Source organism: Clarias gariepinus, chromosome 4 (assembly GCF_024256425.1).
Source record: "Clarias gariepinus isolate MV-2021 ecotype Netherlands chromosome 4, CGAR_prim_01v2, whole genome shotgun sequence".
Taxonomy (NCBI): Eukaryota; Metazoa; Chordata; class Actinopteri; order Siluriformes; family Clariidae; genus Clarias; species Clarias gariepinus.
Window position 1 is genome coordinate 23,060,202 of NC_071103.1, and position 25,357 is coordinate 23,085,558.

At 39.3% G+C, this 25,357-nt stretch overlaps 2 protein-coding genes across 4 annotated transcripts in view; both read right to left on the reverse strand.

Moving 5' to 3' along the window:
* foxo6a (forkhead box O6 a) overlaps positions 1-14,670 on the reverse strand; it is a 31,679-nt gene extending 17,009 nt beyond the window's left edge. Inside the window, exon 1 of the mRNA XM_053494852.1 lies at positions 13,571-14,670. Within this exon, the coding sequence (XP_053350827.1) occupies positions 13,571-14,044 (474 nt within the window). The 5' untranslated portion in view covers positions 14,045-14,670. The remainder of the gene's footprint in view (positions 1-13,570) is intronic.
* A 2,904-nt stretch (positions 14,671-17,574) lies between these two features.
* Positions 17,575-23,189, reverse strand: med18 (mediator of RNA polymerase II transcription, subunit 18 homolog (yeast)). Of its 3 annotated transcripts, XM_053493717.1 has the most exons (4): positions 23,164-23,189; positions 22,934-23,038; positions 22,501-22,796; positions 17,575-18,429 (listed from the first exon to the last, which is right to left on the reverse strand). In XM_053493717.1, the coding sequence occupies exons 3-4, from the start codon at positions 22,571-22,573 to the stop codon at positions 17,876-17,878; spliced, it is 627 nt and encodes a 208-aa protein (XP_053349692.1). In that variant the 5' UTR covers positions 22,574-22,796; positions 22,934-23,038; positions 23,164-23,189; the 3' UTR covers positions 17,575-17,875. The 3 variants fall into 3 exon arrangements, with proteins under 3 accessions (XP_053349692.1, XP_053349695.1, XP_053349693.1); XM_053493720.1 differs by lacking the exon at positions 22,934-23,038 and having other exon boundaries at positions 23,164-23,182; XM_053493718.1 differs by lacking the exons at positions 22,934-23,038; positions 23,164-23,189 and adding an exon at positions 22,890-22,910.
* Between the last annotated feature and the right edge of the window lie 2,168 nt (positions 23,190-25,357).

The following is a 25,357-nucleotide window of genomic DNA, read 5'->3' on the forward strand; positions in this document are numbered from 1 at the left end:
AATGTTTGCACCATTCAAAAGTTTCTTCTGCAACTAAGAGTCTCATCAGTGTACTGTGGATGTGTGAATGTCAGTCAGTTTTACACCTTTATCCAACAAATCCTGGTTTGACTTGGATGCCCCTCATATTCACCTTGCTAGTACTGGGTCAGACCCCGCTTTTTTCCTGCAGAACTGCCTTAATTCTTTATGATGTATATTCAACAAGGTGCTGGAAACATTCTTTGGAGAATTTGGTCAATATTGAAATGATAGCTTCAGACAGTTGCTGCAGATTTATCAGCTGCATACCCATGATGCAAATCTCCCATTCCACCACATAATAAAAGGTGTTCTGTTGGATTTTATGCTGGTGACTGTGGACGTTTTTGAGTACAGTGAAAGCATTGTCATGTTCAAGAAACAGGTTTGAGATGATTCTAGCTTCTCGACAAGGCACATTCTCCATGGCACATCATACTGTGTTCATAAAGGAATGGAAATGCTCAGCAACAATACTGGAACAGACCAAAGTGTGCAAACACACCATTGCACCAACATCAGCAGCAGCCTGATCCATTGGTATAAGGCATGATGGATCCATGCTTTCATGTAGTTTACATTAAAGACTGATCCTTATATTACTACATCATAGAAGAAATTAAGATTTGTCATTTTTGGTGAGTCCATGTGAATTGTACCCTCAGTTTTGTGTTTTTAGCAGACAGGAGTGGTACCCAGTGTGATCTACTGTAGCCCATCTGCTTCAAGGTTTGGCATATTGAGTGTTCAGATATATTGAGTGTTCAGATATGCTTTTCGGCATACTTTAGTGTAATGAGATGTTATTTGAGTTATTGTTGCCTTTCCATCAGTTTGACCGAGCCTGTTCATTCTCCTGTAACCTCTGGTATCAACAAGGCAGTTTCCCCTAGACAACTCCTGCTAACTGGATGTTTTCTCTTTTTTAGACCATTATCTGTAAACTCTATGGAGGGCTGTAAACTCCCAGTAGATTGGCAGTTTCTGAAATACTTGGGCCTGCCTGTTTGGGTCAAATAACCATGCAGCATTAAAAATCACTTAAATCAACATTTTTCCCCAATTCTGATGATTGGTTTGAATTTTACATTGTCTTCACCATGTCTACATGGCTAAATGCATTGAGTTGTTACCATGTTATGGGCATGTTATGGGTTATGATGATACAAATTTTTTTGACTGCTTCCTGTTTGTACATCTCTCTGTCTCTCTCTTTCAATATATTGAAATTACTCAAACTGGGTTAACAACCCTTTAACACATTATCAAAAATGTCCTTTGTATTAAAAAAAATCTTGAATGGATATCATTTACACACTTAAACATAAAAACAACAATAAAAAACATAATTATGCTTAATAGTGCTAGTAAGAGCATTTCCATAAATACACAGTGTGATTAAAACTCACAGAATTGGGACTTAACAGCTAGTGTAGCCATGAGAAAACCACTTGTTAATGCATTAAGATTGGATTTTAAACCAATGTAAAAAAGTCATATGGTCTGATGAGTTCCGATTGACCCTATTCCAGAGCGATGGGTGCATCAGGGTAAGAAGGGAAGTGCATAAGGCGGTGCACCAATCATGCAGAGTTCCCACTGTACAAGCCTCTGGAGACAGTGTTATGATCTAGCGTTGCATCAGTTGGCTCAGCAACGTTATGTGAAAATAAAATGAAGTCAGCCTGAATGTACTGAATGACCAGGTTTATCACATCTAGGAATTTTTCCTGATGGCACAGGCATATTTGAGGACACAAATTGTAAAAAAAAAATGTTTCTGGGAGCATGAGGAATTAAAGGTTTGTGAATTAAATCTTAGCATGTGCAACCTGTTTTTTGGTCAGGCAACACACACATTTATCCATACACCAATTATCCATAACATAACTGCACAAAACATTCATATTGATGACTATCTACACACTAGTAAAATGGTGACAGGATCATTGGCACACAATGATCAATTATAGACCAGCCTGTCTGTCCAGTACCAGAGAAAAGCCAATGCAGCACAAGTCACCAAAGAAAAGTAAATGTTGGCAATAATAGAAAGGCCTATCCGCCAATCTTTTCAAACCTTTTAAGTTTTCCACATTTTGTTATAGTTCACACTCTTAGTTCTTAAAATCTTAAAATGTAAGTGTATCTCACTTTTTTTCTCACTATTCTACACACAATACTCTGTTTTTTTAATAAATTAACAAAAAACTATAAAGAAATATCCCATTTACACAAGTAAATACCATTTACATCAGACCCTTTGTTTTGACACTTGCAATTGAGTATCCCACACCTATCAGTGGTCCTTGAGATGCTTCTACAACTTGGAGTCCATCTGTACCTAATTGACTTCATTAGACATAATTAGGAATGTCACACACCTGTCTATGTAAGGTCTTACAGTAGTTTCGGCATGTCGGTGTGAAAACAAATCCATGAGGTTGAAAAAATCATCTGTAGATAGTCCAATAAAAAAAGGATTTGTTGGCAGGTCTAAGGAACAACCATCAGACTTTTCAGACGTGGCCGCCCAACTAAACTGAGAAAGCCAGAATAAAGAGGTTTGGTCAGAGAGGTAACTAAGAACCTAAGAATCATTATAAATTAAATCCCGAGTTCCCTTGTAGAGATGCTGTGGGGATATTTTTCTGTGACTGTGACTGGGAGATTAGTCAATGTAGAGAGAAAATTGCAGATAAAATTAAGAGCTATCCTAAATAAAGCATTAATTATCCTCAGGATCTCAGGCTGGAATGGACTTTTATAGTTCTAAAAATTGCTGTGCACTGGTCCTGACTGTTCAACCTGGTTGAGCTTAAACAATTCTGTAAAGAAAAATGAAAGAAACATCCAAAAAAAAAGGTGTGCCACGTTTGTAGCATCATTCACAAGCAGACTTGAGGTTGTAATTGCTGCCAATGGTGCTTTGACCAAGTACTAAGTGATGGGTCTGAATACTTATATAAACTCGATGTTTCAGTCTTTATTTTTTTAATAAATATAATACAATGTGAAAAACTTAAAAAGCTATGCATACATACTGTGCATACATATAATGCCTTCTCTTGATGATCTGGAACAAAATGTTTATCAAAACATTCACACATAATCCCATTCAGTTTCGTCTTAGACGATCTAGCAGGTACCAAAACACAGGCGACTGAAGTAACTTTTTGAGACACAAGTACACAGATCATCTTTAAAAACTCACATCACATTCAGATGGACCTGCATCTCATCTGTACTGTCCCTAGTTCATGGCGGCAAAATACTGGTCTTGTTCCAATTCCACATTCCCTTGTGCTATAAGCCATGCTTTCTTTTTCATCTTCCTTTATACACTTAATCAACACACAAACACGCACAAAGCAAGCACACAAAAAAGACGATTCTGCACTTCACAAGCCTGAAAAATAGTCTGAAAACTATTTTTCCCAATCAGCCTTTGTGTTTGAATCATTTGTGGGAATTAGAAAATGACTTCACTAACCTGATTGGTAGGGGATGATAGATTACGATTGCACAAATTCATGCTGCCATTCTCAAGCCATGGTTTTTCCAACATAATGGAGACTATGCATTCCCAAAATACCACTCTTCCTTGCAGCTCCATCACTTCATGCCAATCACCCATTTTATGCTTAATCGAGAGGCCTTTCTCTTATGAGCTATTATTGCATTCATCTAATTATTGATTTATCCAGGAAGCTTAGCAATCTGGTTGTCTGGTGTACAAACCATGCACATTTCAACTAGTGAGTGCCTGATGGGAGCAAGTGTGTAGATGTGCCATAATGTGTGCGTGTGTGCATGCGCGTGTGTGTGCACACTAATGGATATACACTTGATTTGAAGTGTGCCATTTCCCTCCTTCTCCCTTACCTGCAACTCTATCCACATCCCTCTCTTTCCATTTCTTCTTACTCCGCCTTTCTCTCAACGGGAAATAAAAGTCGCAGAAACTATATTTAATCCTAGGCTAGAGCCCTAAAACTGAAAGCTTTCACTGAAAACCTGAGGACAGTAGTAGGATGCCAGATTCCTTGAGCCTGCAACATGTGGCTGCTTTCTGTCACTGTGCTCTACCAGGTCACCAAAACACATTTAGGCATAAACTGAGGTGAGTCTCAGGGTTAGAGAGAGAGAGAGAAAGAGAGCACTGAAAATATCTGCACTCTGTCAAGAGCTGTCCGTAAGTGTCATTCATGAAAAGAGTTGTAGGTGTAGTGAGGCAGTTGTGGCACAGTAGGTGCAAGGGTCTCGAGGTTACACACTAACCAGCAGACAGCGAAAAGACACTGAAAGCAGTGGAGTGAGACTGAAAGAAACTGACCAACGACTGGATGGAATGAAGAAGATGGATGAGCCAGGGATTTATAGATTCTTCAAGTACACAGAAATAGCTAGAAGAATGCTAAATGAGAGGGGGAAACAAACACAAAGATGAAGATTGGGAGACTGAAAAAGTGCCACAGAAAAACCACAGGAGACTACTAGCCTAAGATATTGAGGGAGAGAGGGAACTGTGGGATGAATAGAAATGGAGAAAAACAGGCTGAGTTCATGACAGGCTATCTGCCGTCTCAGACTTTAGCATTCACATGGTCAGAATATTAAACATATGCTCTGATCCTGACCTACTTTCATCTATGCTGACACACAAATCCGCATAGGACTGCCACGTCTCAACCCCATGTCCCTCCAATAACTTCACCATCACTCTGGCCAAACAGTGACCTACTGCTTATGAAACAGACTCCCGCTACCTAGTGACCACATGAAATCCGTAAGAAGCAAACCTTGTAAAATTGTGAAACCACAGTTGAGACACTTCCAGTGCATTACACCTCCTACGCCAAAAGCTGTCCCACTCATAATAGGTCTAACATTGGCTCCTACTATACTCCCTTACTAAAGTCTGACCACATGCCACATCCACAACCCACTAGTACTGCTAAATATTGCTCTTACACATACATAAAACAAAATCAAACTGCTTGCTACACAAAATAGAGCAGATTGTAGGATTACCATTTTGCATGGTGGGGATTGGCCTTGTGGGTCATAAAAGAAGTAATCACAAATAGCTAATCTTGTTTAAGATAAAGTATGGGGAATCTTATAGTATGTTGAGTGTCTTGGTTTGTTGATAGTATTCAACATATGCCATGTTCAAGTTGACATATAAAACATATAGAAGATAACTGAATATTTACCAAATGTTTGAACTAGCTGGCCAGGAAAGTGAATAGTTTGTGGACCAGACACTTGAACCAGACACTCTATTTTGGTTACTCTAAATGTGTTACCAGCCAACTATTTTTAGTTGTACACTTACTTAAGACAGGAGTACAAATCTCCATCTATACAGCAAGTGTCAGAAGATATTTGTTTAAACTGTCCAATAGGTCTACGATTATACACATGCTCTTGTGGCCTTCTATGCACACATTATTTTCAACCCATGAGAAAGGGTAAGCAGTTCTCATATTAAACACAGCCAAAACCCCCCTTCCTTGCCCTGCCCTTTACTGTAGAGACTGACATTGAGATGTCACACTTCATATTCCTCTCCCACTCCTGCAACTGGAGTATGGGATCTGAACTGATGCACTATTTCTGCTCTAGTTAGGCTACTGTGCACATAATGAATGATGCCTGAACAGATGGGGTCATAGCTGATCCTAAATCAGAGCTTCAGTTCAGGTACTCTTATGAACCGAGGCTCCACGAATTCCATGACACAGGAGAGCTGCACACCACCTTGGCGAGTGAGCATAGCCTTCCTAAGCCTGTCAGTATGCTTCAACTGGAAAGGAGAGCAGCGTGAGATATGGCACTCTCTAAGGCATAAATCACCTCAGGTTCCTCACAGGACACATTAATAGCCATCAATCAGCGCTCAGCAGCAGCCTAGGAGCGAAAGCCATGTCGCTGGGTCTGAATCAATCCACACATCTCAGCTCGCTCCCAAAAGCATGCTGTCAAGCTGCTACGATCATTTCACACTTTCTCAGATTTCCACATTCTTTCCCTGATACACAAGAGTTCATGTGAGTACTAACATGCTGATAATTAGAACCTAGCTGGCAATGGGCACAGAGGAGCTCAGTAATGTTGTACATGGAATCTGAACTTTGGTATAATTTCAAACCTTGTGACTGAACTTGGGATGCACTTGTAGTTAGCCATGGCAAAACTGCCTCTTGTGCTAATGTTGTGCCAAGAATGCAGAGGATTTAAAATACTGTGGACACATGACATGTAATTTCACAACTACATAAGTAGTTGGACTGATTAACATCTTGTGGAAGTCTGGGAAGAAAGAATGAAAGTAATTCCCTCATTTTGTCTAAGAGGACAGAAGACACTGTAAGAAGGAGTAAGCTGTGATTATCACAAATTAAACTCAAGTACTAACAGAAGTACAAAGGAATATTATATATATATATATATATATTTATATATATATATATATATATATATATATATATATATATATATATATATAGCACAACTATATATTTTACTGATATATTTGGAATTATTATATTTTTATAAAGCATTATATATATTTTATTTGTAAAAATGTTTGTTATAAGAGACTACTACCTGCCCAGCGCAACACTTAATAGTTCACTCACTCACTCACCCACCATCTATACCGTTTTATCCTGTATTCAGGGTCGCGGGGACCTGGAGTCTATCCCAGGAGACTTAGGGCACAAGGCAGGGTACACCCTGGACAGGGGGCCAATCCATCACAGGGCACACACACACATAATGTATACACACTCATTTACACACTACGGTCAATTTGGGAACGCCAATTAGCCTAAAATGCATATCTCTGAACTGTGTGTGGAAACCGTAGTACCCAGAGGAAACCCACCAAGCACAAGGAGAAACATGCAAACTCCATGTACACAGAGACGGGAATCAAACCCGGACCCTGGAGGTGCAAGGCAACAGTGCTAACCTCTACAACACCGTGCCACTTAATAGTTGTGTTTCACTAAACTGTCTCCAAGTAATTTAGTAAAATATTATTTTAATTGCTAACCAATAGTATCAATTAATATTTGTGATTTCTTTTTCTTTCCTCTATTTCTATTTCTGGGTGTAAACACATTTAAAATTTCAGTCTCAGAGAAGCTTTTATTTCGGAATACCATGACATTTTACCATGTGAAGTATTTTCATAGGCCACTAGAGATAAAGAGCAGAAGCTATGATTTCCGTACACATATACTGTACTGTACTGTGAACCAGCGTGTACTGTGAATTCTTAACCCAACCCTCATTTTGGCACTCATTTTCAGTTGAGTCCTCTTTTTTTGTTTGTTAAGCCACACAGTAGCTTCAGTATCAATCATTCAACCATGAAAAAAAAAAAACATCTAATGTTGGCATGAACCAGTGAGAAATCATGGTGATGCTGATAACATACAAGAGGGGAAAGGAGGCTGCTGCTCAGGTTGTTACATAAAAAAAACTATTTCTTTTGCCACTTCGCAGATTGTTACAGTATTTTAGTATTTTTCTACATAATCTACTGTATGCAAAAAAGCAGGTCAAGAAAACACACACACACACACACACAGAGGACTTGATCTGCATGTACAGTCTTAATTTGGTAAGCAGTGTGTAAGTGCATCATTAGTTCATGTCCATGAGAGATAAGAAAAGACCATCATGAAAATAAGGTTTCTTGAAAGCCTTTTGCCACATATACGCATGACTGAATATTCTCTCTTGTGGTTGCCAAAATCAGAGAATGAAAAAATTCTCGAGTGTATAAAGTGTACCTTAATATTCAAAAACTGTACTTCTGTGCATGTGTGCTGCTTTACAGAAAACGTAGTGCTGAATATGCGGACATGAACACCATGTATTTTGCTTCAGATTTTACTGAAGACAAGACTTTGAAATAAAACAAAAATGATTACATTCCAGGGCTAAAAGAGCTTTGCCAGAAAAGATAAGAAGCCTCAGGCATTCCTCACGGGTCATCAATTCTATCCAGTTATTGATTAGACTAACAACCAATTACTAAGCATTACCATTTTATTTAGTGCTAATTTGTTAATTACTAATCATATGACATCATAATAATGGTCATTATGTATTTAAAAATGTGATCCTTATATAAATGTACAATAATATAGATACCCTCCAATTAGAGGCAACACTGTTAATTTTATTCACACAGGGTTTCATTCTAAATCTGCATATATGTAGATAAATTTGAGTCTGTTCAATGAGAAAGAGGTAAAGAGAGTGTGAGCGAGAGAGAGAGAAAGTGAGAGAGCACAGCGTGACTACAGACTGCCTGAGTGGAGCAGGCTGCCTGCAATTAAGGTGAAATCAGGGAGAAATCTGCACTGCCTTGATAATGAGCCTCGTCTGAATTATTAACGAGAGTTATTCCCCCAGGACCCAGTCTCCCACTGAGCCCATCAACACACACGCACATGCGCACACACACACGCACTCGCAAACACAGACATTCGCATGAATGCAAGTGCACACACATAAACACACATGCACTCAGAGTGTCTCTCTCTCTCTCTCACTCACACACACACACACACACAGGTAGGTAGGTAACTCAGCACATCCAATAGACTTTCTCTCTCTCTCTCTCTCGCTCTCTCTCTCTCACACACACACACACACACACACACACACTTCAATGTCCAGAGAATTTAAGATCCACATAATGCTCACGCATAAAAGAAAACTTTAAGATGAACTGTGAGAAAGGTCATGAAAAAAAGAGAGATGGGACCTTCAAAAATACGTCAGAAGATCACAGAGATTTCTACATGTAACACACAGCTGAAATGTTGTAATGTGGCCTTGTGGGTTTTCTGTCTGTTTGCTATGCTGTTTTTATGCCTTATGCTTTCACTTGCTTCAGATTCCTAAATTTATATTTCATTCTAATCCATAGAACACCCAAATGCCTTTAAGTAGCACCTGATAACTAAATTCGGGCATTATCAAAATCATCCTCCTTCCAAAGCTGAACAGCTTGTCCTTGCTTCTTATTTAGCTGAAAACATATCCTGACCTCTCTATGGCATCTAGCCATAAAATCCTCTTTAAGAGTTTACTTGACTCAGAAGGTGAAGAGCACATTACAGTTTTATAAGATGTTTGGAATCATCATGATCTGAGTAATACTTTGGATAACTGGACAGATCTTTCCAAAACCATTCTGAAGCACTACATATTTTCTTCTCTATGAAGGCTCTCACACTTCTGCCTGCGCATGAACAGGGTGTAAGGCAGAAAAAAAAATAAGCCGACAAGCTGCATGCAAGGCCTACACTTATGGCTCTGTGGGTCCGGTGTACCTCAGGGGTCTGCGTACCACCATCTGGTTGGCATGCGCCCACACGTTTTTCTGTTTGTTGGTCTCTTGGAATTTGCACACAATGCAGTTTATTGTCCTTGCACATTATAACACTCCATATACAGCAAGTGCCCAAAGATAACTATGGCCAAAACAGTCACTTCAACTTAAGTCCTGGTTCCATGGGCAGCCCTCTCTGCCTGCATTCTGCCTTTCCATCTCCAGGTTATGGGTGCAAGCTAAGCATGGACATGTGTTATTCTGTCCACTTTATGCTCATAAATACAAACAGCTTAAAAAAAACATAAAATCTGAGAAGACCCAACACACCCTCCAATGCAATCATTTTAAAATTGGAAGGAAGAATCAGCAGTAAATGGCATACACAGTACACATTAGTTATCTATAATATACATAACTAATAAGTTAGGGCTAAAGAGAAAACTGCATTTTATCAAGACTACTCTAGTCTACACTAATCCAGTCAAATTATACACAGATGAAATATGCATGAATAACTGAAATATTCTATGACAGCAGAGAACAGAGATTTGAGTCCGAGTTCTGCTCTGGCTCTGCAACATCCTGTCTAATCTGTGCACCATGTGTGGCTTTGAAGACTTGTGAGAAGCCATGTGAAGCTGAAGGCTATGTGTCATGGCTTGGATGAATCCAGTGCAGCCACTGGTATTCCCCTTCATACAAGGTAGATAACCTCAGGAGATGACATAATCTCAACATAATTTTAATCACCAGAATCTGAATCTCAGTGTGTTACTTTATCATCGTTTGTCAACTCTGCTTACGAGCACAAATAAAATATGGATAAATTCTTTTATCTGCAATTCCTGCCCTTAAGAATGCGCTCAGAGTTTCACTTACACACAGTGTAACCACTTCAGAGTGCTAAGAGTCCATTTACAAGGACCATGATTTATATGACTCATAAATACTACACCATAAAGCATGGACTTCAGGGTATAGTAAAACAAAACGGCAAAAGGAAAATTTGCCCAAACACTGAAAAATAATAATGAACATTCTATATTATGTTTTTATAATTTTTAAAATTTTAGAATTGTACCATCACCAATTAATGCATCTTATTATATTAGAGATTAAATAATTGTAATATTTAGAATAGACTCCTTATACTCTTATCTCAGTCTTTCTCTTCTTACTCCATCACTTGCACGTTTTGACTGCATGCAGTAGCAGGCTGCTGACCCTTTGCACTGCTGGCCTGTGCTCGTACCTAAAGACACGTTATAAATAACGCTCTCGTCACTTCAGATTAGAGCGTCTGACTGACTGCTTGGCACACGATCTGACCTGACTTGCAATCCCCTGGCACCAGAACACCTGCGGTCAGACACTCATATACTCCATCACTCGCACCGTCTCTCTCTTTCTCTCAGTCTCTCTCACACACGTGCTTAAGGCAAAAAAAGAATTAAGATATTTGCAAGGAAAGCCATCACAGTACACTGCAATGAAAGCAATTAGCTTATCTGACCCTTGCATTCTCGCAAATACTGTAGCCACAAAAATCAAGGTGTACTTTTTTTCTTTTAAATGCTTTCCTTCAAACATGCCCTTGTACACAAAAATAAAAACATCTGAGCAGCACATAATCCGCAGTGATGGCATGCTGTCACACTGATCAGAGAATCCCCCTACACACACGTCTACAGAATATGACACCACTTTCTTAGCAGTGTCAGTAGGACTCAACCAACACATGGTCACATAATTACACCACAAGCAGAATACTGGCACAGTGGATAAAGGTCTATACAAGTAACCCAAAGATTCTCAGCTCAAATCTCAGGAATATGGTTGAGTGCTTTGCTAACCTGTATGTTTGCATTCTCTCAACCTGTGTACATGTAAAACAAAAAAAACAGAAAACATGCATCTGATGAGGTTACTTCTGATTACAGGTTCTTGTACACAAAAACAGAAAAAACAGAACCGGACTTACTAAATTAGAGCACAAGGACAAAGGTTAATCTGCATGATGAAATTATTTAACACCTTTCCCCCCCCACACAAGCAATGTCATAATACATACTTGTTCACTGGCAGGGTTCACACTATCACGTAAAATATTCCAAAACCTTATTAGACTTCCTAGAATGGCTTTTTATACTGCTATTTGCGTGTTGCTTTTAAAGATGATTTTAAAGTGGTTTTTTTTATAGTGAATAAATTCCATTGCCTTTCAAGTGCTAATCATACATAAGCTGCAACAGAAGGAGTTCAGGGAGTAATTTGGTGTTATTTAACGATGATAAATGATCACTGATAAATCACCAGTGAGGTACTCATCACAAAAGGGAGTGTGTTAGTCAACAGTACTTGGAAAATGTCAGTTTAAAAGATCTCTATAGTATACAGTCTATATGGCTGTTTAGGGTAAATTTTTGAGACACTATTTATAATATTTCTACCAGAAAAGGGTCACATCTATAACTGAGCACAAGTGTGCTTTTAACAGCACACCTAATCACCTTTATTACCTGGGCTCAGGCTATGTCTGGACAAGCTCTAAAAACTGCTGCAGCAGGAGACTAACCGTGATTGTGGTAAACCCCTTAATTTGCTCTTACGCAAGCCTGCACTGGGACAGTAGTGCTAAAGATATGGAGGCCATTCTGTGGCTAACTAGCACAGTGTCTTGTCACAGCAAAGGGATAATGGAGCTCAGACACCTGTTGACACACCTAAGCACACATTGTTTAAGCTTGATAACATTGCAACAGACCCAGGTGCCTAAGCAGAGGGAAACTACAAGTCCATTGAATATTATGCATTTGGATTTTTGCTCAACTCTTTTTTTTTTTTCTCCCACAGCCCACAGAGTGGTATGCCACAGTGCTGTGGTCATGGTTGGGTCTTCAATGCGCATTTGTCTCCCATCAGTGGACATTTTCAGAACAGTCAAGCTATCACTACTGACAGAAAGTAAACAGACTAAATGTAAGCCTGATTTTACTGTAAATGAATGAAAGGTAATGGAATAGATATCATGCTTACAGCAAAGTAAGCCACGGCTAAATTTGAATGTTTATATTTTACATTAAATGCTTGCTATTATCAGCAATATTTTAATAATAGTAAACAGACAGACCCTTGTCAGCATGACTAAGCTGCAAGAGAGAGGGAGGCTACATGAGCAATCCTGGGCAACTTTAGGGACATAATGCATGCATGTGGGCTGGTATCTAGTACTCAGGTGTCCTGTGGAATCTCCCAAGGCTCATTTATTACATAGGGTTTTTAATCATATTTACATTTAGAACAGTTCCATACAAATGAAACTTGGATTTCAAGATGCCCAAAAGTACAGAATGATATACAGTATTAAAAATTAAATAATAATAATAATAACAATAAGTAAATAAAGAAAAATAAAGATGGAATTAGAAACACCATGCTTATTTAAAGCATACATTAAAAAGGAAACTTCTAATTTATTTGAATTAAAGTTGTAGAGTAGCTTGGTAACTAGATCATTCCGTAGTTAAACTATTCAAAGAAAGTCAAAGAAAGTGTGTACACTGCAATTATGTAGTTTGGTTAGCTACTGTATTGTTGTTTAATGACTGGCTTGTATAATTCTTAGCACTCCGCTTATAAGTTATCTAGTGTAGTTAGCTCTGGGAAGCACAATAGATTATTCCACTCGATATATTCATTTGTGTTGAAGAATAATAGTAATAATGATGATGAGTTTGGAGTCGGACATCTAAAACAAATGAAAAAAACATTTAAAAAAAAGAACACATATGACTGATAATATATGCCTATAAAAAGAAGAAAGTTGTCTTATGCCACAACTTGATCTGGAATGTATTAAAGACTTGGTCAAATGTGCTTAGGTATAGGGCAGTTTGATTTGTGGATACTGGAATGTGTGATGATGATAGCCTACTACTCTACTATTATTATAAATGATTTTGGCTCCTTGAACTTCACAGTATTGCTCAATTATGCTCAAGAAGAACAAGCTACAAACTTCTAATGCTCTTTATAGCTGATGTCGGAGTAGTTTATAAAAACTAACTCTCTTAGTAACTAAAAAAAACGCATTAGAGTTGCAGGCTAGCGTGTAGCTGTTTCATACACAGGTCTGGTGATTGCAGCCTAAAGCAGCCTAGTACGCGTGCACGTGCGTCTTACCTTCCATCCGGCCGAGCTGTTGCTGTCTCCTTTATCTTTAAAATAAGGTACGTATCGCACCATCCAGTCGTATATCTGCGACAGGGTGAGTCTTTTCTCGGGGGTGCTCTCGATCGCGCGGGTGATCAGGTCCGCGTATGACAGGTTCCCCCACGCGTTGCGTCGTGAGGACTTGGCTTTGCGCAGCTGCCCGGCGACATCAAGCGCAGCGCCGCTCAGACACGGCAACGGCGCGCCTCCGGCTTCGCGCTTCACCTCGGCGGGATTCACACTCTTCCTCCCCGATCTACAGGGCGGCCCGATCTCGGTCTCCGTCTTCAGCAGTGGACAAGGAGCTCCGCTGAGCTCTGCGCCCGCAGGGAAGTCCTCGGAACACGGCGGCGGCCAGGTGCACGAGCGCGGCCGGCTGCGCGGCTCCAAGTCCGTGTCGAGGTCAAGTGCACGCGCGTCCAGCTCCTCGTCCTCCACCATCATCGTCCACAGCAGTAAATTCGATGGAAGCGTGACTCCGCGGCGTCCACCCTGACCGTCACCTGAGCCGAAACGTCTACTTCAGTGTGATTACAGTGAACCGGCAGGCGAAGAAACACGGCATCTCGAACTGGCAGCTCTCAAAAAGCGACACGCCGGAACAATCTTCGATTAGACAGCATTAGACATTCCATTTTTCGAACAGTTAAAGACGTCTACTAAGCCCACTCATGCTACAGTCAGTCCAGATTAACCCAGTGTGGAGTGATTTTGAAGAGCTTTGTAATCTGCTCGAGGTTTTAATTAAACCGCCTGCAGCAACAGATGATATCTAGGATGCGCACAGGCAGTGATTTATCTTAAGCGCTCTGAAAAGTTGCATCTTCACTTTCTATTAAGAAGGTCAAGAGTGGAAAAGTGCTCGCTGAATCATTATGCCACGGCCACTGAACAGAGCGAAATCCCTTCATTAGATATTCTTCTTTCTGAGTGGAGTATGCCCAGTCATGCGTTCATTATTAGCCTATGCATGTAGATAACTGCGTGGCTCAAATCCAGTCCAGGCTCCTCGTAGTTTAAAAGCTGGAGGTTGTGCTCTTCGTCGCACGAGCAGGTCTTCCTCTCTTCGCTGTATCACTTTCGGTCCGATGAGATCCCGTTCACGCGCCGCTACGCTCGGCCCTTCTGGCGTTTGTAAAAGGATGGATGACGCACCGGCGGTGTGGAGTTGAAGAAACGCAGCTCGCCCATAATTGGCCAGTGAGGAGGGTGCGAGGCCATGCCCACCTTCTGCGATGAAGGAGATTAACGCTGAACAAACGCTTTAAGGTGTTTCGATCGATGATGGTCTGTCCGTCTTCATCAAACAAATCCCAGATTTACACTCATGAGCTTTTGGGGATGGAAGTTTCCACAAACGTCTCAGCCACGGTCTTTATAGTCACACCAAGCGCATACATGCCCTAAGGGTCGCCACTGACAGGACTTAAAAGCTTCAACTCAAACTGCTTGCAGTCGCATAGAACAGAGTACTCTCCTTACGATCACATTCATTTTTGCACAGTTGTATGCCTCTACGTTTACAGGAACAAGCAGCACCTTTCTTTGTCCCTGGAGTTGTACCTTCAAATGTATGTACAGGGAGCATAAAGTCTCCCTCTGATTATGTCCAATCACATATATGAAAACTATGCTGGACAGAAACATGAATTTAGGGGGATTACATAGACCAAGTATTACAATGAATTTGCAATAACGCGTTTATTTTATATATCAGGGAAATCCTTTATACTCTATTGGAACTTTAAGAAAAGTATTTGAGGAATATAAATAGATCGCGATTCATTCTTGAAACCTTAAAGTTAGATGACATTCATCTTTCTAGGTAAGTTACAGAATGTGCACCCTTGACGGACCCACTCCATCGATAAGAAAAGAAGTGGTTTAGTACTCTTTTTCCCCCTGATTTTATAGAGGAAATTACACCAGCATTGCAGCTACAGTATATGCGCATATCCTGAAGGATCAAACACTGGCTGTGCTTGATAGCCATCAGCCACATTAGAAAAACTGCAATTTTCTTTGAGTCCATCTGAAAAGGTGAAAAAAATGAAACATCACTGTGTTGGACCTTGTTCTGTTCTTTCACTGCTGTAAAGAGAGAGTATGGTGAGTTCACCATCAAAATCTCTACAATATTCTCTATACAGCATACAGTCCATAGCAAATGCACAGGAAAAAAAGATTAACCATCACATTTGTGTCAACTGTTTAATCTGTTTTTAATAACCCTTGTCATACACATGAAAAATAAATAAAATAAATATTAATAACAATTAACCCTTAAATAATACACAATTTAAATACACTTGATTTGTGAGATTTTTTTAAAATGCCCAAATATCTCCTCTTAAAAAAAGAGCCACCTTCTAATTTGTGCTTACAAAGCAGTCAGTGCCAATGATATGCAAACTTACTCTATACCAAGTACGTAACTTGCTCTATAGCATGCAAATAAAAAAAATTATTTGCTATTATTTAATATTAAATACCAACTTTAGAAATCATTCAAATAATGAGATGGTAAATGTGTGTTTTCCTGAGATACAATAAAAGATCTATCATTTGAGCATAAAATACAAAGAACTTAAACATTCCACAAGGGACAAAAGTTACCAACTCCTAAACCTACAAATCACCTCCATCAACAAGGATGAATTCATACCCATCCCCACCCAACACACCTACGATTTGGACATACTCAGTTACACAATACACCCACTGAAACTTCAATGTGTGGTGCCATTTACTTAGGAAATTACAATTGTGTTATTGCACATGCTAAACATAGACCAGGTATGAGATGTTCTGATGAGTCATATGCAACCTGGAGATCAGTATTCTCTAGGGATTTGGGTACCAAGAATTTAGCCCACCACAAACTACCTTCTGTATCTAACAACAAACCAAACAAAAGAATCTTTAGCTCTTATCTTCCTGTAAGTGGACCTGCAACACTATACAGGCACTGATTACTGAAAAAAAATCATAAAAAGTTTAGAGATGAAATGTATGCCTGAGAGGTTCAAGGCGGCAAGTTTGAAAATAGCTGACTGTTGTTAATAAAAATAAAAAATAAAAAACACTTCACACAAGGCACTAAAAGAGTAAGTAATGTAAGACACAACACTTATCACACTCACAAACATACCCCCAAGCTCACAGGTTAATATTTTATCCAGGTACAATATTATTTTTTATTTTTTTTAGGCATTATATAAATTTATATCCAAAAATATGTAATAATTTCTAAACATAATGTTTTTACGAAGTAAAAGAAAAAATAACTGCTGAACTTAAACATTTTAGAAACTGTTTTTTTAGAATAGTAGTATACATTTAAATTGTATAAAATTTAAAGGGAAAAAAAGCTTAGAGTCTTTAAGTCATTAGGTGGTATGAAATAGGGCAAACGGAGTTCTGCAGAACCATACATACTACATACCCAAGCCACCTCTTCATGACAGGAAGCCAACATCAATTCAATTCATCTGAGACAAACATGAGCACTCCAGTAATTTCTATCTCCATTCAAATGAGTGCATGTACTAAAACAGAAATTAATGATAAATTCTCTCATACATTTTAAATAGTGGGATCCCAGTTGGAGCACTGAAAGAGTAATGGCCTCATCTCTAGCTGCCATCTCTGGTGTCAGCTCTCATGAGTTAATAGTGGAGATGAGAGCAGATAAGGAAAAAAAAATATCTGCACTTTTCTGACAGGGAAGAAAGGAGAGCTTTCACAGGTCCATGTATCATTAAGCAATTGAGAAAGCTAATTAGAGATACTGGTGGTGGGGGTGGGGGGTGCAGATCTCACATCTAATTATTGCCATAGCAACTGCATCTCTCACTTGTGAGGTATAAAAGACATGCCACTCAGTGAGGAAACAGGAAAAAGCATCAAACAGGGTAAGAGAGCCACCTAGTGCAACAACAGTGTAAAAGCCAAACACAGAAAAATGACATCTGTAACAGAAAGAGTGCCAAATGAGGCACTTTTTTTATTCTGAAAATAACATTTACAACCATTTAACACGATATTGATAAGACTAAATAGCACATCAATATACAGAATTGTGCATCTTATTCATAAAAAATAAATCATTTTCAAAAATAGGCTCCTGTTGCCGTGGATAATTTTTTCCAGCTGCAAATTAAATAGACTATATCCTGCAATCTTGGTCACTTTACTACTTTAAAACTTGATATTTTAGGTGATGCCACAATTCAAAGCTGCCACTTCAAGTTACATCAGAATGGCTTTTGGCACCTACATGAGCCTTTTGGGATCAATTTTCTCCAAGTGTACTAATGGCTTAAGCTGCTCTGCAAAGCTACGCATGTCTTCAGACACCGTGTCCTGCCCTGCTGGTGCTAACACACTAAGTTCCACTAGGTAGGACAGAGACAAAGGTTCAGTATTATCCGTGTTGCCTGGCACAAGTACTCGGGACAGTTTGCTCACAACCACCTTGAGAGCCCCCTTGCGAAAAATATGGCCTTTGGCTACAAACTCGTGATCCATTCGAAAACCCATCTCATTTAAAAAATCAGGCAGGCTATGTGAGGCAGCGACATCTACACAGTTCCGTACTAAGGCGTGGCGACTCTTGTCACCCACCTCCGGCTGCCCAAGATAACGTAAGTGCCAGGGAGCAGTTGGGTGAGCAAGTGATCGTCTGGCTCGCAGGATGAATGGATTTCCCTGCTGACCTTTCAGAAGGTAGACAAGCTCATGATCAGCAAAGCTTTCTGGCTCGATGTTGTCACATAAACCTCTAAGCCGATGGAGCAGACTGTCCAAGGACTGGTCCAGAACACTGCCTATTAAAAAAAAAAAAAAAAAAAAAAAAAAGGAGTGTTAAGTATAGGATGCAAACCTATATATTATAAAGATATGCCAAAATGTATAGTTTAGCACTAGTATATATGGCATTTGAACACAAAGCACTGTAATACAGAACACATGGAAATTTTCCTGCAATTCCTGCCCAAGCATGTATACATTTTACCTGGTGGACTGGATCGCTGAAGAGTGAATTCTTGCAATTCCCATTCTCAAAACCATCTCTAACTTCATTTACTCTCCAAAATTACATCCACCAGACCCAACATACAATTGATTTAAGCAAATCAGCAGTACCATATGACCATGTTCTACCCAAAGAAAAACAAATGAGAATCATTACTGACCTAAGTGACATTATTTACAGGCATTTGGCAGACATTCTCATCCAGAGCGACTTACAAAAAGTGCTTTGTAGTTTCGTAATAGAATAGATCCTTAAACTGGATTACCAACTACCATCAGTCAAACAGGTTTTATAAAGCAATAAACATTCTAAATTCTAATTTACTGTATCCAGAAAATCAAAGACCAACTGGAGGGAAAACTATATGCAGTAACGTTTAAAAGTTAGTACCCCCTCTTTTAATTTAAAGAAATTTAATAATCTGATTATAGCAGGTCTCAGTAATAGGCAAATACAATCTCAGACAAACATTATCATATAACATTTTGCACTGTGCAAAAAAAGGAATCCAAAACGAAAAAAAAATTATGTGGGCAATACCAAGTACCCCCATGATTGTAGGTTGTAGGTCCACCTGCAGCCAGCAGCAATAACTGAAAAGTAATACATTTCCTTCATGATTGACAACTGATTGGCAAATGCTTTTCACTTTCGCACTGTAGAACAATTGCAGCAACAACTACTTCTCTAATGTTGTCTTGTCGTTTCCTCTTGGCATTGGCACACCTGAATGATTCACACTAGCAAACGGTCAAAACCTTTGCTTTTATAGAGGTCTGCACTCCAGGCCAATTAATCGAGGGCAATTAAACTAGGCCAATTAATCGAGGGCAGAGGATCAGCACTTCGCTACAACTTACCCTCTTTAATTCTGTGGAAGTACTGCTCACGTTTTTCTTCTTTTGTTAAAAAATAATAATAAAGGAAAAGTGAAAAAAGTTTCATGTTGTTTATCTGAGGGTTGTATTTGCCTAATACTGTGACCTGCTATGATCAAATTATTACTATTATATTTAATTATGATAAAACACAAAATTAAGAGTTAACCTTTGAACATGAATGTACGCCTCATTTTGTATTTACTATTTACAGCATGTGCTCTACATATTCACAGTCCAAACACTATATATTTCCACTGCATATTCCGCAACAAGGCTGCCCAACACACAGTTGCTCACTGTTTGAATAACCTTTTATTAATAATAATAATAATAATCACATGGTAGAATGTAACAAATGTCCCCACAGTAATTGAATATTTTATTGTAACTATTATTTATCAACTATTAATAAAAGATTATCATGTTATATTTTATATATGTCATGTCAATAGAATCCCAACCCTGGTACTTAAATGCCCCATTTAAAACATGCATTAAGTAAATAGACGCAGTTTTAGGAAATTATTTTTTAATATTATATTAAATATATATATATTTTTTTAAACATTGATTAAAATATTTTGTAATTAATACTGTCTTTCCTGAATTAAGCAGCCACAACTTGACAATTCATAGAATGAAACTGTTAAGATCTTAACAGATCTTTAAACATTATATTTATTTCGAACAGTCCACTGTTAGACTGACCTACAGCCTGTTCTTTCAAAAATCACACATTTCTTTGGAAATATCACTTTTAACCTAACCTAATCTAATCTAAAAAATGTTGTTAGTCTTTCAGTTGCTCCTGGTAACACACACAAGCTTAGCAAAGGTTTTACACGGGATGCTCCTCCTGATGCAACCCCTTCATTTTATTGGGACTTTGGACTGGCACTGCCTCCAGTGGCTGGGGTTTGGGCATTGGGTAAGAATCCTACTACTGAGCCACCAATAACCTAACCTAATTTGAAAATAATCAAACAAATAGTATAATACCAGTATCAATTTGAATGCATACATTTACATAAAACTATGGGTGTCAGTATACTTCAGAAAATCAACTGGTTCTCAACAGGTTTGCCACTCTTTCTCAGGTTATTAGGGTTTTCTTGTTAAGAATATTGGCTTTGCATGCCAGTAACTCGAGTTCTCAAATCAGACTGTGCAATAAACACATAGCAGGATCACACAGGGCATGGGAAGGAAACCACTACCAGGGGTCAGTGGCGGACTGGCCATCTGGAGTACCGGATGTTTTCCCGCTGGCCCACTGGCCAGTGTAGGCTGACCCAGTCAGTATGCAAATATATATTAAAAAAATGACGGAAACCATAATATTGCATCTATTTTCTTATCATGAGGGCGTCGATCGCACGGGCGCCGCTGACAAAGAGCGTGTTGTTGTGGGAGAGAGAGGCTGATTTATGACAGCCGTTTACAGTAGTGTAGTCCAGTGCGGGAGATGCATTGGAGGGTAATGAGGTGTGTGTGTGAACGCAAATGCGACATGTAAGCTGGGATATAGAGCCTGAGTTTTGTTTTCTTTTCAGTAGTTTTTAGTTGGATTTAAGTACCGGATCCCCCCGAAAGTTTGTACTATAACCTGACAATGCAGCAAATAAAAGAACGGGCATCGACCAGTTTGTCCATCTCATCAGTACACGAGCATGAATTAACGGGCTATTACGCTGTCGCGAGCAACATTAAAAAATAAGGTGGACTCAATAAATCTTCGAATAAACAGATTCTGCCTCTGGTGTGAAGTAAAGTTACAGTTCCACAGGCTCTGGTGGCTCTAACATTACGGTCAGGGACAGCGAGGCTGGATCCAGCAGCCCACCACATCCTACATCATAATACAGTGACTCATTAAAGTGGAGATTAAATTTTAAAACCCACATACGTACTAGTATAAAAATATAACACAAACAAAAAATGTAAATAAAGTTTCACTGAACATACATTGGGTCATATTTGTAAAACAAAGAAACAAAGGAAAGAACAATAAGTTCATCATTCAAAGTTATTCAGATCAGTGTAAAGTTAGTATGATTTTGAAGGTGCTTTAACTCCACCAGCTACAGTTTCATCCCAGTGGAACAATCTAACTACATGTGCAGTGCAATGGAAAAGTATTTTCCCCTTTCTGCTTTTTTTTCTTTGCATATTTGCACACTTTATGGGGAAAAGACAAATTGGCCTTTTTGTTTGTGAGATATCATGAACATTTCACAGGGGTTATCATGGTGATGCAGTGTAAGATATACCACTCATCAGTGTAAGCTGCAAGTGCGGCAGGGTCAGTGATGATGAACCAGTGCCTGCTCATGATAACCAACACCTCACCCCTGATCTACCAGAGCTGAGTAAAAAGAATGGCAATCAAACTGAACAGGAAAACTGGAATAAAATCAGCAGCAGCATTAACTTGTGCTAGTAGTTATTATGGTAGTCAATATTACTTCAAAATTAAGTTTCTCAGCATTATTTGAATTAATATTGACTACCATAATAATTAAAATAAGTAACTAGTTTACTAGCGTGAGCTAATTCTTCTACTGCTTTTATTTCAGCTTACCTCTTCGGTTTTATTGCTATTCTTTAAAAAAAAAAATTATATAAATATATATATATCTACATTAATGAGCCAATATATTATAATGTGGGCAGCTGTGGGCCACAAAGTCCAGAGCCACTTTTTAGTCCCAGTCCGCCCCTGCCAGGGGTCTTTAATTCCAGTACTGAAGGGCCAGTGTCCAAAACAGCTTAATTCTTCTGCTCATATACAGAAATCTGTTCATTACCAGGTTCAGTATGTGTGTTTAGGTGTTCCACTGGTCCTCCAGGACTGGAGTTAAAGACGGCAGCCTGCACTACAATGTGCTGCTCCAGTAATATAACTGGGGGATCCCGTTGCAGATGCTTTTATTATTATTATTATACAATTTATTATTATATAATTACATAAATTAACTCACCTTGTAACAAGTACTCCATCATATTAATTGTGCCGCCTGTAACAGGCATGACTGTGACTGGTGGAGCTTCCATTGCTAAACTGCACAGTGAGGATTCAGAGCACAAACTAGCCAACTAGCTAGTCTTATTTATTTAATTTAGAGGGAAAAGCGTGCTGTGTCAGTTGTTATTATTATTATCTGTGCCGTCAGATGCGTTTAGCAGAGCCACAGCGCGGTGTCCTGCAGCGTTATAGCGCTCCGATCCGCCAAGTGCTCAAATCCACACCGAGGCTGAGAAGGCCGCGCCGCCAGCACTGAGGAGAGACAACAATCATTACCAAACACTTTTACAAAACTCTCTTATTTTAAGACATCAATGAGTAAAAATATATATGACTACAACCCACAACACTGGCCTAGTTGAATTAATCCATATGTATACTATACCGACCTAACTGGTCAATTTTAGCGGCCGTTATCGTGCGCATGCCCAGTTGACATCTACCAGGGGTGCCAGATCCCGCAAAAATGCTAAAGAAGGCACTTACAGGTGCATCTGAATAAATTAGAATAGCGTCAAAAAGTAGATTTATTCCAGTAACTAAATTTAAAAAATAAAACTAATGTATTATATTGATTCTTACACACACACACACTGATATATATCTGATTTATCTAAACCTGGGATACAGCGGATCTGTCCGACTCGGAACGTTGAGTGCCACGGACTCTGAGGAAATCAGCGTGTTCATGGAACCAAGGATTGGGTGGATAGTAGAGATTCGGTGAGCGCCCTCTAGTGGAGGGACCGTAGGAAGATTCAGACAGAATCTCTACTGACTCACCTCACTCAAAGGATTCAAGAGACCCGGATACTTTTAGTGAGTGATTAGGAAGGAGTCTGGTCCGTTAAAGGATTCGAGTTTCTCATCTATAGTAAGCAGTACATTGATATAATCTATTATACAACAGTTAGTTCCGTGGTGAGCATTTGTGAGCAGCAATAGGGTTTCATGCCTAGAAAGAGTACATCAGATGCAGTATTTGCTTTGAGGATGCTGGTGGAGAAGTACAGAGAAGGTAATAAAGAGTTGCATTGTGTCTTTATAGATTTAGAGAAGGTGTACGACAGGGTGCAGAGAGAGGGGCTGTGGTGTTGTATGAGGAAGTCTGGAGTGGCAGAGAAGTATGTTAGAGTGGTGCAGGACATGTATGAGAGCTGTAAGACAGTGGTGAGATGTGCTGTAGGTGTGACAGAAGAGTTCAAGGTGGAGGTGGGTCTGCATCAAGGTTCGGCTCTAAGCCCCTTCTTGTTTGCTATGGTGATGGACAGGATGACAGATGAGGTTAGACAGGAGTCTCCATGGACTATGATGTTTGCAGATGACATTGTGCTTTGTAGCGAGAGCAGGGAACAGGTGGAAGAAAATTTGAAGAGGTGGACGTATGCTCTGGAAAGCAGAGGAATGAAGGATAGCCGCAGTAAGACGGAATACATGTGTGTGAATGAGAGGAACCCAAGAGGAACGGTGAGGATACAGGGAGCAGAGGTAAAGAAGGTGCAGGACTTTAAGTACTTAGGGTCAACGGTCCAGAGCACATAGAGTGTGGAAAGGAGGTGAAGAGGCGGGTACAGGCAGGTTAGAATGGGTGAAGAAACGTTTTAGGTGTGTTGTGCGATAAAAGAGTTTCAGCGAGAATGAAAGGAAAGGTGTACAGGACAGTGGTAAGACCAGCGATGCTCTCCGGCTTAGAGACAGTGGCACTGAAGAAAAGACAGGAGGCAGAGTTGGAGGTAGCAGAGCTGAAGATGTTGAGGTTCTCCTTCGGAGTGACAAGGATGGATAGGATCAAGAATGAGTTCATCAGAGGGACAACCCATGTTAGATGTTTTGGAGATAAAATCAGAGAGGCCAGATTGAGGTGGTTTGGACATGTTCAGAGGAGAGATGTTGTTCATGAACGATTCATTCTTTTTGAACAAATCTTTAACATGACTTAGATGAACGAGTCGTCTCGGAGAGTGATTCGTTAATTTTCTATTGGGCGTGCATGCGCAAAACATTGCAAAACCTCCGTGTGTTATAGACAGGAAACAGAATTGAACGATTCTCAGCAATGAGTCTTCAAGTCTCAAGTCATTCGTCTTTTTGACACGTGACTCCCATAGACGCTATGCAGTGCAGTACACAGGAAACAGTATTGAATGATTGTGCTAGTGAGTCTTCGAGTCCCGAGTCATTCGTTCTTATGACACGTGACTCCCATAGTTGCTATGCAGTGCAGTACACAGGAAACAGAATTGAACAATTCTTAGCAATAACTCTTTAAGTCTCAAGTTGTTTGTTCTTTTGACACGTGACTCCTATAGACGCTATGAAGTGCAGTACACAGAAAACAGTATTGAACAATTCTGCTAGTGAGTTTTCGAGTCCCGAGTCGGTCGTTCTTTTTTACACTTGACTCCCGCTATGCGGTGCAATAGATTTAAAAGAACGAACGACTCAGATTGGAAGATATAAGAGGTGAGCTGCTCATTCTGTTTATTATAATATGTCCTTGGTTGCATTGTAATATTTTCATAACTGGAACTATAGCCAAAATTTGTGTATGTAGACGTATTGGGGTATTTTTATTGAAAATGCAACATTTTAATTTATTTCTGATCAAAAGAATGAAATTAACGAAATGACTCAAAAAAAGATTCGTTTATTTTGATAAACGAGATTTAAAGATCCAAGTCACTAAAATGATTCGAACTTCCCATCACTAATTAACAAGAAGCTGGGATGTGCAAAGAATAAAGAATTTCACTGTGCAGTAATTAAATTAAATTAAATTTTATTTGTACAGCGCTTTTAACAATTGTCATTGT